Here is a 17,799-nt window from a genome sequence, read left to right as displayed (position 1 = left end):
ATCATTTAATTATCTTCACTTTTCTGTTTCAATTCACTCTTAGTATTCTGATTCTCAGGATTATGTTGTTGAAAGAGTAAATAGAGCGCTGAACCCCATGTGATATTGTTACAATTTATTATAAGATAAAAACACACACTTTCCCTTTGCTGGGACCAATACAAATTTGCTGGACTGATCTTTTTATTTCATAATCACTGAATTGGTTTTGGCCCTTTAGCTGCTTTGAAACAAGGGCCCTCATTCAGAGCCGTACGCTCTGAGCAGAGCGCACGCTCTGAATGAGGGCCGGCCTCCATGAAAATGGAGCGTCCTCCTGGACGCTCGTATAGCTGTGGATCACCACCCACAGGCTATACGAGCGTGCATTTTGATGGCCGCGATGGTCGTGACCATCGCGACCATCGAAATTGCGAGCCGGAGCCAGAGCCAAATTCACTCCCACTGATATCATTAGTGATGTCAGTGGGCCGGCTTCTGATGGGAGGCGTTCCCGTGGGAACGCCCCCGTCAGGGAGGCACGCCCCCGGCACGCCTACCAAAGGGGGCGTGCTGTCAATCAACATCGACAGCACGCCCCCTTTGATCAGACACAACGAGCGAAGGACTTTCCTTCGCTCGTCGCGTCTGGCGCATGCGCACGACGGAGCTCCCTCCGTCGTGCGCATGCTCAGTCCATAACATCGACCCACTTGCGAGCGGACAGCCGCTCGCGAGTGGGTCTGAATCAGGCCCAAAGTGCGATTCAAAGAACACTTAATTTAATTGTCTCCCCCCAAAAAAATTGTTGGAAGTCTGGTCTGGAACTACCAAATTGATCCACCAGGTTTAGTGGTCAAGTTTACAATGAAATCCTGATCACTCTAAGTGATTTCCCCTGTGTTCCGGACCATATATTGTACTTTGGAGCTCATTCAGACCCACTCGCTAGATGCGTTCGCTCGCTCCCTGCGTATGTAAGGCAGGCGATCGCATAACTTAGCACGCCCACTATGTCTTGGCGTGCGATCACTTAGTGTATGCAGACACCCACCAGCCATTCTTAAGACGCCCACTTGCGCACGTCATCTCCTGGAAGTGCTTGAAAACATTGGTATATCGAGCACCATCGGATGCGCTCGCAGCGCATGAGGTTGTCTATACCCTCCCGCAAGCACTGCGATCACATCAGAGTGAAATCCCACCAAGTGACGTGTACTATGACGCTGCCTTTTAATTATGCACGTCTCTGAAACGGCGTTGCAACTCTCAGGCACGCCTGCGTTCGCACCTCCACTCCCCCGTTTCTAGTGCCCAGCCCCTGTCACCACCCACAAATGGCTTCTCCTGTCACTCGCTCTGCTGGGCAGTCTATGCGCAGCGAACGAACGCATCCCGATCTCTCGCACTGGTTTGCGCACGCACATTGCGATGCGTACGCATGCGCAGAAAGCGATTATCGGCCAGCTACGAGCATTCGCATCATAGCCAGCGGGTCTGAATCAGCTCCTTTATTTCATCTGTGCTTTTCACAAGGCTGAATTTTTCTCTTTTTTTTTGTGACTTCTGTGTATGCATCTAAAGGCATGTTTACACAGCAAGAATATTACACTGCAAACGCAAAATATAGCAAAGATATACAGTACAAATATTAAAGTAACACAAAACTAAAGCAACATCGCAAGTTCAATAACCGTAAGGTGCACAATAAAAAGATGCCCTGTCACATTCAGATGCCAGTGCCATGTTGGTGGTACAAGGTCTGGGTATATGAATACTCATGAACTGCCCAGCACTTGCTGTTTCCAGAGATTAGCTTTAGGTCAAAAGCTTGAAGTCATGAATGAGACATAAATTGTTGCTTTTTATAGTCTAATGCATTATTATCAAATGCAGATGGTGACCAGTCCTTTTTACAGATATTTCCTCATACACTTATCCATTTTGCGTCATATGGCACGAGACGCATGGGGCAACTGAGACGCTCTGCCACATGTAGTGATTCCTAGACTTTTGAACTTTTTCTTAAATTTTGCTTCTTATTCATATCAGAGCCACATACATTTGCACATACATTTTCTTGTAGTGTACTAGGCACTCAGGATTGGTATACTTCTCACAAAGGAATTGCTATAAGCTCGCAGGTTAAGCATAATGATACAAAGCGTGAAGCATGGTGCGGCTCACTCTTATTGGACCACAGTCTTTTACCTTTTTACACAGGTTAGTGTCTCAGTTGCACTTAGCAGCTACATGCTATACAAGCACCACTGTTTGGCAGTTTTGTTGTATTACTGTAGCTATGCAATAAAGCCGCAAAGTCTGTGGTACAGCAAGTGGGGTTATTTGTTGCACTTTGAGGATAGGTGTGTGTGGGCACATCAGTAAAAAGATTGGAGAATTGGACAAGTGGAGAAGTTGCCCATAGCAACCTATAAGCTTCTACCTACCTTTTTATAGAATGTATTTGATAAATGCTACCTCAAAGCTGATTGGTTGCTATGAGCAATCCACTGGTCCACTGCTCAACTGTTTTCACTGCTTGATACATCAACCGCAGGAAACTCCATCATAGCATGAAAGACTTAAGTTATTGCAGCCATACAATAATTAATTTATGGCATTTTGAAATGAAAGCTGTTTATGACATTTGTATTATTTATTTTCATGGAGAAAATGGATGACACTAGCTCCTCAGAGGGAAGTACAGTTGACATAAAACCAGAAGCAGAAGAAGTTCCAGTGGAACAGCCGGAAGAATATCTAGATCCAGATAACTGCTTTACAGAGGGTGCGTTGCTTAAAGCTAAAATGTTAATATTTGTAAACATTAGGAGTAGCATCTTTATGGGGGGCATCCACTAGACGATTTTATTCCTGTCCAACCTCTTAACGATTTTCCCTTGAAATATGATCTTCCACTCTGAACAATTTGCAAAAGATTTGCAAAAGATATGCAAACGATTTGCAAAAGATATAACAATAAACTAATCTGTGATTGAGAGTTTTCAGCTATAGTGGGCAGATAGTGGTTCATCGTTTGATCGTTCAGCGTGAACGATGTGTAAACGATGTGTAAACGATGTGTAAACGATTTGTAAGCAATCAAGTGAAATTGACCTGCATGTTCAGTCGATAGAGGAGACGATCAAACGACCAGCGGGAGCACGCATCGTACATCGTTAGAAACAATTACTGCACGATTTGCAAACGATGTTCAAACGATGTTAGAACGATTATCGAACGATTTTATCATTATCGTTCAATCGTCCAACTTTATCGTCTAGTGGATACCCCCCTTTACAAGTCTCTGTCTACAGTAAGGGTCATTTACACAACAGTAAGGTCCACTTACACAACAGTAAGGGTCATTTACACAACAGTAAGGGTAATTTACACAACAGTAAGGTCCACTTACACAACAGTAAGGGTCATTTACACAACAGTAAAGGTCATTTACACAACAGTAAGGATCATTTACACACATGTAGACATTTTTGTTCCCGCCAGCGACTGTGGGATGCCACGTTTTTCTCCTTCTGATGAATGGGAATGAAATAAAGACAGTATTACTAATGTCATTTATTTAAGCTAGAAAAGGAAGTTTACATGCAGTATTTCAAAATATAAATGGAAGCTTTGTGATTAAGGACTGGCCCAATAGAAAGACCCTGCTATCATGGAGTGCATTCCCACACACAGTCAAACGAGTATATACAGTATATAACTCAAAGCTCTACTACTAGAACAGGCCCATCCTTGACTACAAGGTGAATTTAATTACAATTAGTGATAAGTAGGAGTGCTGGTGTGATGGTGGTTTATGGTAGTAGCCTCTATGATTGTAAATATATACCAACACATATCCCAAGTTACAATACCTTTAGTTTAGTCTGATTTACAGCTAATATACCTATTTGTTAAAGGATTTGGTGCCCATGGTTCCCAGACACTAAGGGCCTGATTCTGAGGTGCATGCTAAGTGCATGCAATGCCGATATTCACGCAGTTGGCTGATGACGGATGTCCTGCGCTTGTTTCCGAGTCGCACAGCACACGCGTCCCGTTGGTTACTGCACAAAGATGCAGAGCTAATTTTGATGCAAGAACTGTAGATTTCAGTGGGTGTGCCTGAGAGGTAACGGGGGTGGCTATGCAGGCCCTGGCGTGTCATTGGCTTGTCGCTGTCAGTGACTGGGTCTAAAAACGCACTTGCTCTGATTCTGTGCCTTCTTAGGTTGTTTTCATTCCCTGATGGTGCAGCCGATGTTGCTTCTCAGCACAGCACCCGACAGGAGCTATTCAATTGTTACTCCTGTTATAAGCTGCCAGCGCAGTATTTCAGCTCGCACCTCAGAGTGAGCTGAAATGGGCAAATTGTGACCTGTTTGGGCGTCCAAACGGCACTTTCGCAATTGCTCCCAGCACTTTGGTCGGGGGTAGCCGTTTTATTCGGCTAAACCCATCCTCTATGGGCGCGATCAGTGCAATAACAGGCATCAATTGAATAGCGCCCCGCGATCTCCTGACGTTTTAGATGGGAGATCGGGCGCGTAAACAATTGAATACCGCCCATAGTGACTTAAGTGCAAAACATACACAATACATCAACTAGTACATATAGATCAGTCCATGCCATACATAAATATACGAAGCTTCAATAAGACTTAGTAAACACTATGGAATATAATATAATTTGTCTAAACACGTAGGAATACAGGAGGTAGAAGGGGGACAGCGGCTGTATGAAGAATTGTAAGGCTCAAGTGCGAGAAGTGTGTCTGTACCGTTTATACAATTGCATCATACTGTAACTAAATAAGAGGCGACTATTCAGGTGAACAATATACATGGAGACAGGTATATATGTCACAAAATGAACAAACATGTGCAAAGTTTAAGATGACAAAATTGCATTAATTGTAAATATACAGTACAACTATTTGATCCTGGTAATGACGAGACATGGGCTGAATAGGGCGCACTTTGAAAGGGCATGGTATGTAATGTCAACATTCAGGGTGTCGACACCAGTGTCGACATGGTCTGAATGTCAAGATTTAGAATGTCAACATGGACATTATGTCTGTTGGCATGCACAATGTTGACATGCTCATAATGTCAGCATTGTGCATGTCGACAGTCAACATGCCAACATAGTGTTTTTTCAGTGTTAGGGAGGTCTTACCCTATCCTAAACCTACTGGCAGCCTAACCCTAAACCCAGCACTGACATGTATTGTCGATTTTGTGATTGTGGAAATTCACATTATGCATGTGACCGTAACTGGTGAGTGCTATTTATTATATACATAAATAAATTAATAATAATAATAATAATAATATATATAGTTTATCTCCATGGGCATGTGATCTTGCTGGTTACTTGCTGTGTGTTTAAGCTTGATCTGGTTTATGAGTGTATATTTTGCAGGCTGTGTGGCACGTTTCAAGCATTTGGACTTCAGTATAGAAGATGGGTGGGGAAAGAGATGGTGGACCCTGCGGAAAACCTGTTTCCTTATAGTAGAGCACAACTGGTTTGAAACTTTCATCATCTTCATGATTTTGTTAAGCTCGGGGGCTCTGGTAAGTTTTAATCTTATTTTACTTCATTTTGTCTCAATGAAACCCTGTACTTCTAGCGTATAACATAGTAACCATGATCCCTGTAGGGAGGGGCCTCGTTCCTCCATGCACAGGGCATGCAAAATACTTTCTTCTATTTTCCATACGCTTTCACTTTACTTACAGATTCTGACTCCGCATATTCACTGCACAGGTGCTGCCTTCAGTCTGGGGAGGGATAAGAGGGTCTCTCTGACAATTCTCTCCCCAGCTAGAGCTGCTTCTACACAGATGACGTTAGCTATCGTGGCCAAACTCCAAAGAGCTAAGATTTAAATTGGCTTAAAGTCAATATAATTTAGCACAGACCGCAGTCCCCATAGTCTGCTATCCACTCGCTGCTGACGATAATGTGTATAGTAGAATATGTATTTGGATAAGTAATTACCATTGTACTGTATAATCCATTTGTGCTCTGTTCACCATGTAGTTAATATAAGGCATTAGCAATGTACTGCAGGGGTAAATTACTGGACTTTGTTTATATAGCACTATTGGTGCTCTAGAAGACATTGGGAACGTGGATTATAATCCTTATAAAGTGAGGAGTTATCCTTTTTATGCATTTTTCAGGCCGAATTCAGTAGTTGCAGAACCAAATATTTTACCTTTGTGATATGTTTATCCTGAAAAAACTTAGTAAATCAAACAAAACAGGACATGTAATGTGTGTTAAAAGAATAATAACCTGATTAGATTATCTTACATTTTTGTTTTATAAAGCTATATTGCACACATTATTTCTCTGCATAATCTATTTCAATCCACTGAAATGACTGCCTGCTGCCCGAGTTGGGTACAGGATGCCGGCGCTCAGGCTCCGGCTGTCAAAATCCCGACACCGGCATCCCGACAGTCAGGATACCTACACCGTTTGGGTACATGTCCTAACCTACTCCTACCCCTAATCCTCCCTCCCTCACCCTAAACCTATCCGCCCCCCCAGTGCTTAACCCTAACTCTCCTGCCCTAGTGCCTAACCCTAACCCACCCCCTAGCGTCTAACCCTAACCCTCCTGCCCTAGTGTCTAACCCTAACCCACCCCCTAGTGTCTAACCCTAACCCTCTTGCCCTAGTGTCTAACCCTAACACTCCTGTCCTAACGCCTAACCCTAACCCTCCTGCCCTAGTGTCTAACCCTAACACTTCTGTCCTAATGCCTAACCCTAACCCTCCTGTCCTAGTGTCTAACCCTAACACTCCTGTCCTAATGCCTAACCCTAACCCTCCTGTCCTAGTGCCTAACCCTAACCCTCCTGCCCTAGTGTCTAACTCTAACCCTCCCCCTAACCCCAGTACTTACCGTCAGGATGCCTGCGGTCGGGATGCTGGCGCCGGGATTCTGTCTGGTGTCGGGATTCTGGTGCTGGCATTCAGAGCGCCGGTATTTGAACTGCATCCATGCTGCCCTAGTAACTTGCAAGCACAACATCAGTCAGATATAGGAGTACCTTTGTTTTAAGAAAACAAATCTTTATAATGTCACTCCATGCTAACTTCACATGCTCCATGGTATCCGAACATAGTATCTGCAGTGCTGGAACGTGCCATGGGATGACCCTGAATGGGTAGTTCATGTGGTTGGAATGATTTTATCTCTAAATGGTTGAACACAATTACTCTGATATGGGTGAATGGGAACAATGCACTTATCAGCAATATCTCAGTCCAACTGTCCGGAGCTTATGTAATAGGTTCCGAGTTTACAGAAGCAACGTGATTTCCATGAGTTCGCTGCTAAATATAAACTGGCAATTCAGCAACTATTTTGAGTAGTGGGAGAACGCCAGAGGCTTCTTGTTGCTTGATCCCTTGGGTCCTCTGGTTGTAGTCCTCTTAGTTCACAAAACATTCATCAAGATCTAAATTCTCTGTCATGGAATTTTGGGCTCATTTGTCTTGCTGTGTAGATGGATACTCTCCTTCTTGCCATGTTGCCAGTTCTATGTAAAAATGAATGTAGAGGAGGCACCAACCTGTGTCCAATCTCTGCGACCTAAGGAGAACTAGTGGGTTTCCCAACTTAACCCAAAGGGATTAGAATTGAAACTAGGAGAGTATCTCTGGTGCTGAGGAGCCTAGTAATAAAGGACTGTTAAAAATAATTAAAAAACACAGAATCCCAAGGTAAAAATCAGCCTTAAAAAATAAAACATAAAATTGTGAGAATAAAGTGAGAATTTCATTTTTCTTTTATGCTTTATTTTTTAAACTTGATTTTTAATGTGTGATAATGTGTTTTTAAATTATATTTAATTATTCCTATAACATTGTCTACAATAGTGAAAGTGATTTTGTTATTTTTACATTTTGTTTATCCATGACAATAGTGAGTTGTAATATGAGGCCATTAATCTAACCCATAAATCATTGCATTATTGATTATCTATTTTTTTTGTTGGGTCATCCCTTATTTGCCAATTGCAGCCCATGTTTGGGTTAGGTGTTTGATCACTTACATCTTAAGTGCTGGCACTACCTTTACCAGTCCTATATTACTAGGCTCCAATTTATGGAGAGTAAGAGACTAGTTTTGCATGGCAGAAGTGTCACAATGAAGTTTTGATCTATAAAGGGGTTATTATTATTATTATTATTATTATCCTTTATTTATATGGCGCCACAAGTGTTCCGCAGCGCCTTACATAGTACATAGAACTAATAGGTGAAACAAGAAACAAGTAACTTACAGTACATTACAGTGCAGGACAAGGACACAACTTATATACATTGCTGAAATAGTGATTAAAGCACTCACAATAAGCTGCCGGGAGTTGGCGGTCCCGTGTTAGGTGCCCTAATGGGGAGTAGAGAGTAGAAGAAAATGTAAAGAGAAGCACATGAGGGAAGAGGTCCCTGCTCGTGAGAGCTTACATTCTAAGGGGAGGGGCAGACAGACAGGCGTGACACAGAAGGGGAAGATAGGAAGGAAAGAGCATGAGGTGGGTTAGGATGAGTGCTGAAAGGCCTTGATGAAGTAGTGGGTCTTGAGAGCCCGTTTGAAGATTTGTAGAGAGGTGGAGAGTCTGATAGGGAGAGGGAGAGCATTCCAAAGGTAGGGAGCAGCACGGGCAAAATCTCGGATGCGGGAGTGGGAGGAAGTAATCAGTTGGCAAGAGAGGCGGCATGCATTAGTTGAGCGAAGTGGACGGGCAGGAGTGTGAAGGGAGAGAAGGTCAGAAATGTATGCGGGAGAGGATTTGGTGAGAGCTTTGTAGGCAAATGTAAGAACCTTGAATTGGCATCTGAAGGGGAAGGGGAGCCAGTGTAGGGCTTGAAGGAGAGGGAAAGCAGATGTAGAACGTCTGGAGAGGAAGATGAGCCGAGCAGCAGCATTGAGAACCGATTGTAGTGGAGAGAGGTGAGAGACTGGGAGGCCAAATAGGAGAAGGTTACAGTAGTCCAATCTGGATATGACCAGTGAGTAGATGAGGGTTTTAGTGGCATCCTGGGTGAGGAAGGGTCTAATCCTGGAGATATTTTTTAGGTGAAAATGGCAGGACTGCGAGAGGTGCTGAATATGCGGTTTAAAGGAGAGGGAGGAGTCTAAGATAACTCCAAGACAGCGCACTTTGGGGCTAGAGGAGATAGTTGTGCCATCAATAGATAATGAAATTGTGGGAAGTGATGTAGTGGAAGAGGGTGGGAAGATGATCAGCTCAGTCTTAGACATGTTAAGTTTAAGAAAGCGCTGGGACATCCACGAAGAGACAGCAGAGAGACAGTTGGAGATACGGGTAAGGAGTGAGGGGGAGAGCTCAGGGGTGGAAAGGTAAATTTGAGTATCATCTGCATAGAGATGATATTGGAGGTCAAAGGAGTTAATGAGTTCACCTAAAGAGGATGTATATAGGGAGAAAAGGAGAGGTCCAAGAACAGAACCTTGGGGAACTCCTACTGTTAGTGGAAGTGGAGGGGAAGAGGAGTCATGAGAGGACACAGCGAAGGAACAATCAGATAGGTAAGGGAAAGCCAGGAGAGGGCAGTGCCACGTAAACCGAGAGAGTAAAGGATTTGCAGGAGGAGAGGGTGGTCTACAGTGTCAAATGCAGCAGAGAGGTCAAGGAGAATGAGCAGAGAGTAGTTAGTGGCCCTTGGATTTGGCGGCAAGGAGGTCGTTGCTGACTTTTGTGAGGGCAGTTTCAGTGGAGTGGAGAGATCGGAAGCCAGATTGAAATGAGTCAAGGAGAGAGTGGGAGGAAAGAAAGGTGGTAAGGCGGTTGTAGACAATACGCTCAAGGAGTTTGGAAGCAAAAGGGAGAAGAGAGATGGGTCGATAGTTGGAAAGTATGTTAGGATCAAGGGTAGGTTTTTTAAGAATGGGGGAGACAAGAGCATGTTTGAATGCAGAAGGGACAGTGCCAGATGATAGGGAGAGATTAAGGAGGTGATCCAGATGGGAACAGGCAGAAGGAGACAGGTGGGAGAGGAGACGGGAAGGGATAGGGTCAAGAGGGGAGGTGGAAGGAGGGGAGGACCGGATGAGGGCCAAGACTTCCTCTCCAGAAGCAGGGGAGAAGGATATTAGAGTTGGTGAGACAGAAGGGGAGGGGTGGTAAGGGCAAGGAGGGGGAGGAGTGCTGAGGGTCTGATGGGATATGATGTCCTCACGTATGGAGTCAATTTTAGATTTAAAGTAGGTGGAAAAGTCAAGGGCAGAGAGCGAGGAGGGAAGGCGAGGAGGGGAAGGGCAGAGTAGGGAGTTGAAAGTGGCAAAGAGACGCCGGGGGTTTGAGGACTGGGAGGAGATGAGGTTGAGTATGAAATACTGGCGGCTGCCGGTTCAAATCCCAACCCAAGAAGCCCGATTATTGAAGATCCCAGCAGAGGCTGGTAAGCACCCTATCCCTCCTCTCTCCCCCCTAACCATCCCTTAGTGGTGCCTATCCCTAACCTTCTCCCCCGGTGGTGCCTAACTCTAACAATTCCTCCCCATAGCCAACCCTCCCCGGGGGGTGTCTAACTCTGTTTTCCCCCTGGGGGTCCCTAAAACGAAACCCCCCATCCCCGGCTGACGCGCCGATACTTACCTGGATCCTTCGTTCAGGATTCCGGTCGCGATGGCGACGTCGGTATCCTGATCCCCTTCGGGATATCAGCGTCTGCATTTTGCGGGATTCCAGCGTCGGTATTTCGACTGTCGACATCCCGTCTGACAGCATATAAACTACATTCCCTCAGCACTGGAGATAATCTCGTGTTTTCGATGTTGCCAGTTCTGCCAGAGAGAAAGTAAAGTAGCTCTGCAGAGGCATTTATGGTGTGCGGTAGCATTAGTTGCTGCGTCACGGGCTGCTAGTAGATGTCTTTAACAGCAGCCAAGCACCACTAAGTAGTATATGCAGACTCCAGGGGCTGCCAGGGGTCTTGATAGCAAAAAAATCCTCCCATATGCAGAGCAGTGGGAGTTACTGTAAGTATCCCTTCTGACACCTTGGAGCAGGCAAATGATCAACACATTTATTTGCTTCCTGTGTAGTTTTCCGGTGCTTATCAATCAAGATACTGTACAACTCAGTTTTTTCTTTAACAAAAAAAATACTACCTATTCTCGTACTGAAGTCAAATTGGTGTCACATCCTATTTTTATTTTTAAATGGATCCATTTAAATTTTTTGAGATTTTACCACTCCCAACATAGGGGTCAATCCTATTAGCCGCGATGATCTCGCCGGTGCGAGCCGTTGCCACAGTGGCCGCACTATACGGCAGCCCGGATTCGCCTAATATTGCTCGCAGCCCCATAGGGTTCCGAGCAAAATTATGCGAATCCAGGCTTGGGTCGGGTAGCGAAGGGTGTGAGATGCGGTGCCGTTTCCGGCGTTTAAACGCCATTGCAACGGCACATTGCACCCTTCACACCTAATAGGACTGACCTCTTACATTAGCTTTGTGTTGAGCACCAGTACCGTTTGTTTCAATTAGGAGTTTCAATAACATTTCCATAGCGATGTACACTGTCAAATAAATGCTGTCCAAATCGGAAACCCTCGACCAATACTGAACGTAACAAATGCATTTTTCCCGTCAGGCATTTGAAGACATTTACATAGAACAACGCAAGACAATTCGAACAATTCTCGAGTATGCAGATAAGGTTTTCACCTACATTTTCATCCTGGAAATGTTACTAAAATGGCTGGCTTATGGATTTGTCAAGTTCTTCACCAATGCCTGGTGCTGGCTAGACTTCCTCATTGTTGATGTATGTATTGTTTTATGTTTGTTTCCAAGCATTGCTCTTTTTTCTATTCCCTACCATTTCTACATTTGTTTACGTATACACCTTAACTGAAGTGTTGGCTTCTCTGATATTGTTATATTACATAGGCCCTATATAGAACAATTAATATTACATACCCCTATTCTAATGCTGAGCTATATAAAATAAAAAAACTTTACATATCCATGTACTAATGTCAGGATTCATGGCAAAGCAATAATTGCATACCCCTATTGTAACATATAATAATATAGATTACATAGCCCTGTCCTAAAGGATGAGTATATGGAATAACCAATATTACATACCCCTAATGCAGAGGTATATAAACAACCAAAGATTGAATACCCCTGTATTAATGCAAAAGTACATAGTGTAACATAGATGGTGTAACAATTTACTAATGTGGGATATATGGAATAATAAAAATTCCAAACACCTGTATTAATGTTGGAAAACATTGAATAACAAAGAATATATATTATTGTTCTAATGCTGACTATCTTGAATTTTAAAGACTGCATAACCCTGGTAACTGATGTGTATGGATTACAATAACTGCATACTGTTATGCTTATGCTGAGGGATTATAGAATAACAGAGAGAGTACAAGACCTCTAAACTAATGACTGGAGATATATATATATATATATATATATATACAGTCAGGTGCATAAATATTGGGACATTGACAGAATTTTCATATTTTGGTCTCTATTCACCACCACAATGGCTTTGAAATGAAACAAACAAAATGTGCATTAACTGCAGACTTTCAGATTTAATTTGAGGGTAATTACATCCAAATCAGGTGAACGGTGTAGGAATTACAACAGTTTCTATATGTGCCTCCCACTTTTTAAAGGGCCAAAAGTAATGGGACAAACTAAACAATCCTAAACCTAGCTTTCACTTTTTAATACTTTGTTGTGAATCCTTTGCAGGCAATTACAGCCTGAAGTCTGGAACGCATAGCCATCACAAGACGCTGGGTTTCATCCCTGGTGATGCTCTGCCAGGCCTTTACTGCAAATGTCTTCAGTTCCTGCTTGTTCTTGGGGTATTTTCCCTTCAGTTTTGTCTTCATCAAGTGAAATGCATGCTCAATCGGATTCAGGTCAGGGGATTGACTTGGCCATTGCATAATATTCCACTTTTTAGCCTTAAAAAACTCTTTGGTTGCTTTTGCAGTATGCTTCGGGTTATTGTCCATCTGCAGTGTGAAGCGCCGTCCAATGAGTCATTCTGCTGCTTTTGTCAGCAGTCACATCATCAATAAATACAAGGGAACCAGTTCCATTGGCAGCCATACATGCCCACGCCATGACACTACCACCACCATGCTTCACTGATGAGGTGGTATGTTTTGAATCATGAGCAATTTCTTTCCTTCTCCATACGCTTCTCTTCCCATCACTCTGGTACAAGTTGATCTTTGTCTCATCTGTCCATAGGATGTTGTTCCAGAACTGTAATGGCTTTTTTAGATGTTGTTTGGCAAACTCTAATCTGGTCTTCCTGTTTTTGTGGCTCACCAATGGTTTACATCTTGTGGTGAACCCTCTATATTTACTCTTGTGAAGTCTTCGCTTGATTGTTGACTTTGACACATATACACCTACCTCCTGGAGAGTGTTCTTGATTTGGCCAACTGTTGTGAAGGGGTTTTTCTTCACCAGGGAAATAATTCTTCTGTCATCCACCAAAGTTGCGTGGTCTTCCGGGTCTTTTGGTGTTGCTGAGCTCTCCGGTGCGTTCTTTCTTTTTAAGATTGTTCCAAACAGTTGATTTGACCACACCTAATGTTTTTGCTATCTCTCTGACGGGTTTGTTTTGATTTTTCAGCCTAATGATGGCTTGCTTCACTGATAGTGCCAACTCTTTGGATCTCATATTGAGAATCGACAGCAACTGATTCCAAATGCAAATGTCACACCTAGAATCAACTCCAGACCTTTTACCTGCTTAATTGATAATAAAATAACGAGGGAATACCCCACACCTGTCCATGAAATAGCTTTTGAGTTGATAGTCCCATTACTTTTGGCCCCTTAAAAATTGGTAGGCACATATAGAAACTGTTGTAATTCCTACACCGTTCACCTGATTTGGATGTAATTACCCTCAAATTAAATCTGAAAGTCTGCAGTTAAAGCACATCTTGTTTGTTTCATTTCAAAGCCATTGTGGTGGTGAATAGAGGCCAAAATATGAAAATTCTGTCAATGTCCCAATATTTATGCACCTGACTGTATATATATATATATATATATATATATATATATTTTTTTTTTTTTTTTCTATACCCCTGTGCCAAGTCTGTGTATAGAATATACCAACAATTAGATTTCCTTGTACTAGTGCCAAGATACATGAAATAACAAAGATAACATACCCCAATAGATTGTATTTCCTAGATTATGTTCCCTAATAAATAATTCTGTATTAATGTGAGATACGCGGTTTAACCAAGATTCTCCGACCCTTTACCAAAACTGTGTTATATGGAATAATAACAATAATATTTTTGTTTTCTACAGAATGGCAAATCTTAAATACCCCTGTAGTGATTCACGTGTATCTGGAAAATTAAATAGTACATCCCCCTGTATTATATGAATTACAGCACTCTATACTAATACTGGGTTACTGTAAATGGAGTAACAAAGATTTATGTTCACCTACAGTAAGTTAGATCTATATAAAGAGTTAGTAAATGTACATTGGACTAGATGTCACATTACTGCATACATATTTTCCAGAAAATAAACAACAAATGTATTAACAACAAATTTATATTATTACAGGTATATTTGTATTTCTATGTCATATGTCCTACAGGTCTTATTCTCCAGAGAAGTACTGTGTTTCAAGTCCCTAAGAATTGACCCACTCTCATTAGTCACAGTTACAGACTCCTACATTTGCGCAACTTTGGTGACTGAGGGGTTCTATGTACTAAGCCCTAGAGAGAGATAAAGTGGATGGAGATAATGTACCAACCAATCAGCTCCTAACTGTCATTTTACAGACTGTGAAAATGATAGTAGCTTATTGGTTGGTACTTTATCTCTCTCCACTTTATTTCTCTCCAAGGTTTAGTACATAGACCCCAATGTTTCTGAAGAACTGATACAAAGTAAACATTAAATCATTTAGTATACTACATACAACTATACCATACAGTCTGATTTTATCACGTCGAGGATAGTAGTTGTATCTGCTCATTGATATATTGCGTATATATCGTTTCTTCGAACGCATTATTAAATTTGGTATTTACATAAATTGATCATTTTTATTTATATTGTATCTTTCAAGGACAACCGCATGTTTGAAATCCTTCATGAAAGCCATCGCCCTGTAATCCTCATTATGATAATATATAGTATATACCAGGACAGAATGAGTAGGACAAACCATGAAGCAGGTTTAGTCACACAATACACATCTTTAAATTCCAGAAAACGTATATGTAGGAGGCATGTCCTGTATATGTTTATTTGTATTCTTTCTCACAGGTACCTTTAATTTGTCTGGCTTAATTTAATGGGAGCAGCTGTAACCAGCAGACGTTGAAGGGGCCAGGGTAAGAATTTTGTGAGCAGACTCTACAGTCTATTGATGTGGTTCTGCTTCTCTCTTACACCTTTCCTTCCTGTTCTAACAATACCTTTTCGATCATGTTTCCTTTCAGGTCGTTCAAGTGACTTAGACAGCTGGGGCCCCAGCCTTGAATCCAGGCTGTTCAATCAGTGTTAGGCTTTCATTCTAACAGTCTGGAACCTCTCTTTGCTTTTCTGTTTCTGTGTAGGTCTCTTTAGTAAGCCTTATAGCTAATGCCCTGGGCTACTCGGAACTAGGTGCCATTAAGTCCCTTAGGACCTTAAGAGCTTTGAGACCCCTAAGAGCCTTGTCACGATTTGAAGGGATGAGGGTAAGATGCTAAAAGCAGCTGATCCTTCTGCATGCGTAAGGAGCAGTTTTAAGCATGCTAGAACTGATCAAACTGGATTGAAATTCAAAGTTCATGATGCAGCTGCTGACCCCCTTATCCCCGCACTCTCTGCTACAACGTGGGAGACGCATTCAGCTGCCTCATCACATTAATATGGGCCACAAACAACATATCATTCGTAGTACATCGTAACATTGGCTGTTTTCATTTGGCCTGGCTTATCTCTAGCATCCAGAGGGTTCCCTGCTGTATCTCTATAGGGAGAATCACCAGGTGCAAAGAAGAGGAATTTGAACCCTTTATAACTCATCTTCATAACTTGTTTTGTATAATATTTGGGAAACTGGGTATATAGCAGAAATTTAAATATCTGTATTTGTGTCAGAGATAGAAGAGATCATTTGTCTAATCATCCAATTAATGAGATTTTGACATTTTGGTTTAATTCATCTTGCTGCACCTTGTTGTTCTCAGTCCAGTCTTATGAAGACTGGAAGGCTTGTCTGACAGCAAGCTCCTTCACTTCCACTTCTCTCTATGCTTTATGGTGCCCTGTCCTACCACTGTGGCTGTAGGAACACAAGCAGATCTTCAAACCAGTGACTTCTAAAGCTTCCTGAAATGTATTGGAACTCTTGCAGTACTGTGTTAGAACCATAAACTTTACCAATGCGAATAGAAATGCGCTCTCATTTAGATGGTTGCATTAACTTGAAAATCTTGGAGTCTATATTATATATATACAGTATATATTTATGGAAAAAAATTTAGGAGCTATTTTCTCAATATATTTTGTCTCATATTTGTAAGCTAAATAAAATGATGCCCTGGTACACATAGTGGGAATCTTCTATGATCCGGACAATGCATCACAAATAAGCAAATTCTGCCTGCCTTTACATGCCACTTACTTTACACCCCCAACTGCAACAAAATTGTCTCTGACGCTTTTGCATGATTATTGTGCATTGATTGTTGCAATTCCACCACACATGGGATGCAAAGGAAAGTTTTTATAAAAAAATAAAGTAAAAATGTTGGCAGTTATCTTTCCTGATTTTTTTTAATTTCTGCTGCTAATTAGCTGTTATATGATTCAGGAAAGTAAGCGTGGTTATGTGCTATGTTTTGTTTAATGTTTGTAGGTTTTCTAATTGGCTTTCATGTACAGTTTTATAAGAACTAGACAAGAATTTCCATTACCACCCCTTAGGCACTACAATGACCCCATTATCAAATAAATTGCATAAATTGCCCACATCATCACTCCACCAATAAATTTATAGCTGCCACCCATTACTACTGTAAATGATTAGCCTCTACGGGCCTCACCCTTAAATTAACAACCCACATTGCCACATACATTAGGAGCCCTTTCTCCTTCCACACTTGGGGCAAGATTTACTAAGCGGCAGGTTTGCAGTGGTTTTGTAAAAGCTGCGATCAACTGTGAATTTACAGCAGGTTCAAGGCCAAAACTAAAATATTTTCTAAAGGCAGTTTGGAAACTTCTAATCTGAACCCAACTTCGATCGCTGTTGGCTTCTAAATCCCAATCGCGCTCTCAGTAATGTAGTGTGTGTGTAGTGCTTCATGGATCCCCTGGATATCTATGCAACCTTGTACATGCATTATTATTACAAAATAGATACATATAAAAAAAGGCATAGGGTGTCTCCCTGCCCCCCCCCCCCCCAACCTGGACTAATGGCACTGTAGCAATGGGGACACATAACCCAGGGGCCCTCTGCCATAGTGCTAACCTTCCCTAGACCAGTAAGTGTGGGGATGTATTCTCTAGGGGATTTGGTCTGCAAAACAAACTGCTGCCTCTCCACCACTAGGAGAAGAAAGCCCCATTCTGATGGGAAATGTTATGGCTGCCGAGGCATGTTAGTACTTGGGTACAGTGCATATGTAAATAAATAAAAAAAAATCAACAAGACATAAACACACCGAATGGAAAAGTAATTTGCTGAATAAAAACATCCCTACACATTCCTCGTTCAT

At 42.1% G+C, this 17,799-nt stretch overlaps 1 protein-coding gene across 1 annotated transcript in view; it reads left to right on the top strand.

The window, feature by feature from the left end:
* Window positions 1–17,799, top strand: part of SCN8A (sodium voltage-gated channel alpha subunit 8) — a 181,112-nt gene that overhangs the window by 118,950 nt on the left and 44,363 nt on the right. Inside the window, exons 17-20 of the mRNA XM_088465943.1 lie at window positions 2,653–2,770; window positions 5,414–5,568; window positions 11,640–11,813; window positions 15,646–15,768. Coding sequence (XP_088322069.1) covers window positions 2,653–2,770; window positions 5,414–5,568; window positions 11,640–11,813; window positions 15,646–15,768 — 570 coding nt within the window. The remainder of the gene's footprint in view (window positions 1–2,652; window positions 2,771–5,413; window positions 5,569–11,639; window positions 11,814–15,645; window positions 15,769–17,799) is intronic.

This window comes from Taudactylus pleione, unplaced genomic scaffold (genome assembly GCF_031769625.1).
Source record: "Taudactylus pleione unplaced genomic scaffold, aTauple2 ptg000065l, whole genome shotgun sequence".
NCBI classification, from domain to species: Eukaryota; Metazoa; Chordata; class Amphibia; order Anura; family Myobatrachidae; genus Taudactylus; species Taudactylus pleione.
Note: the sequence above shows the minus strand (reverse complement) of the source record. Positions and strands in the feature narration are given on the sequence as shown.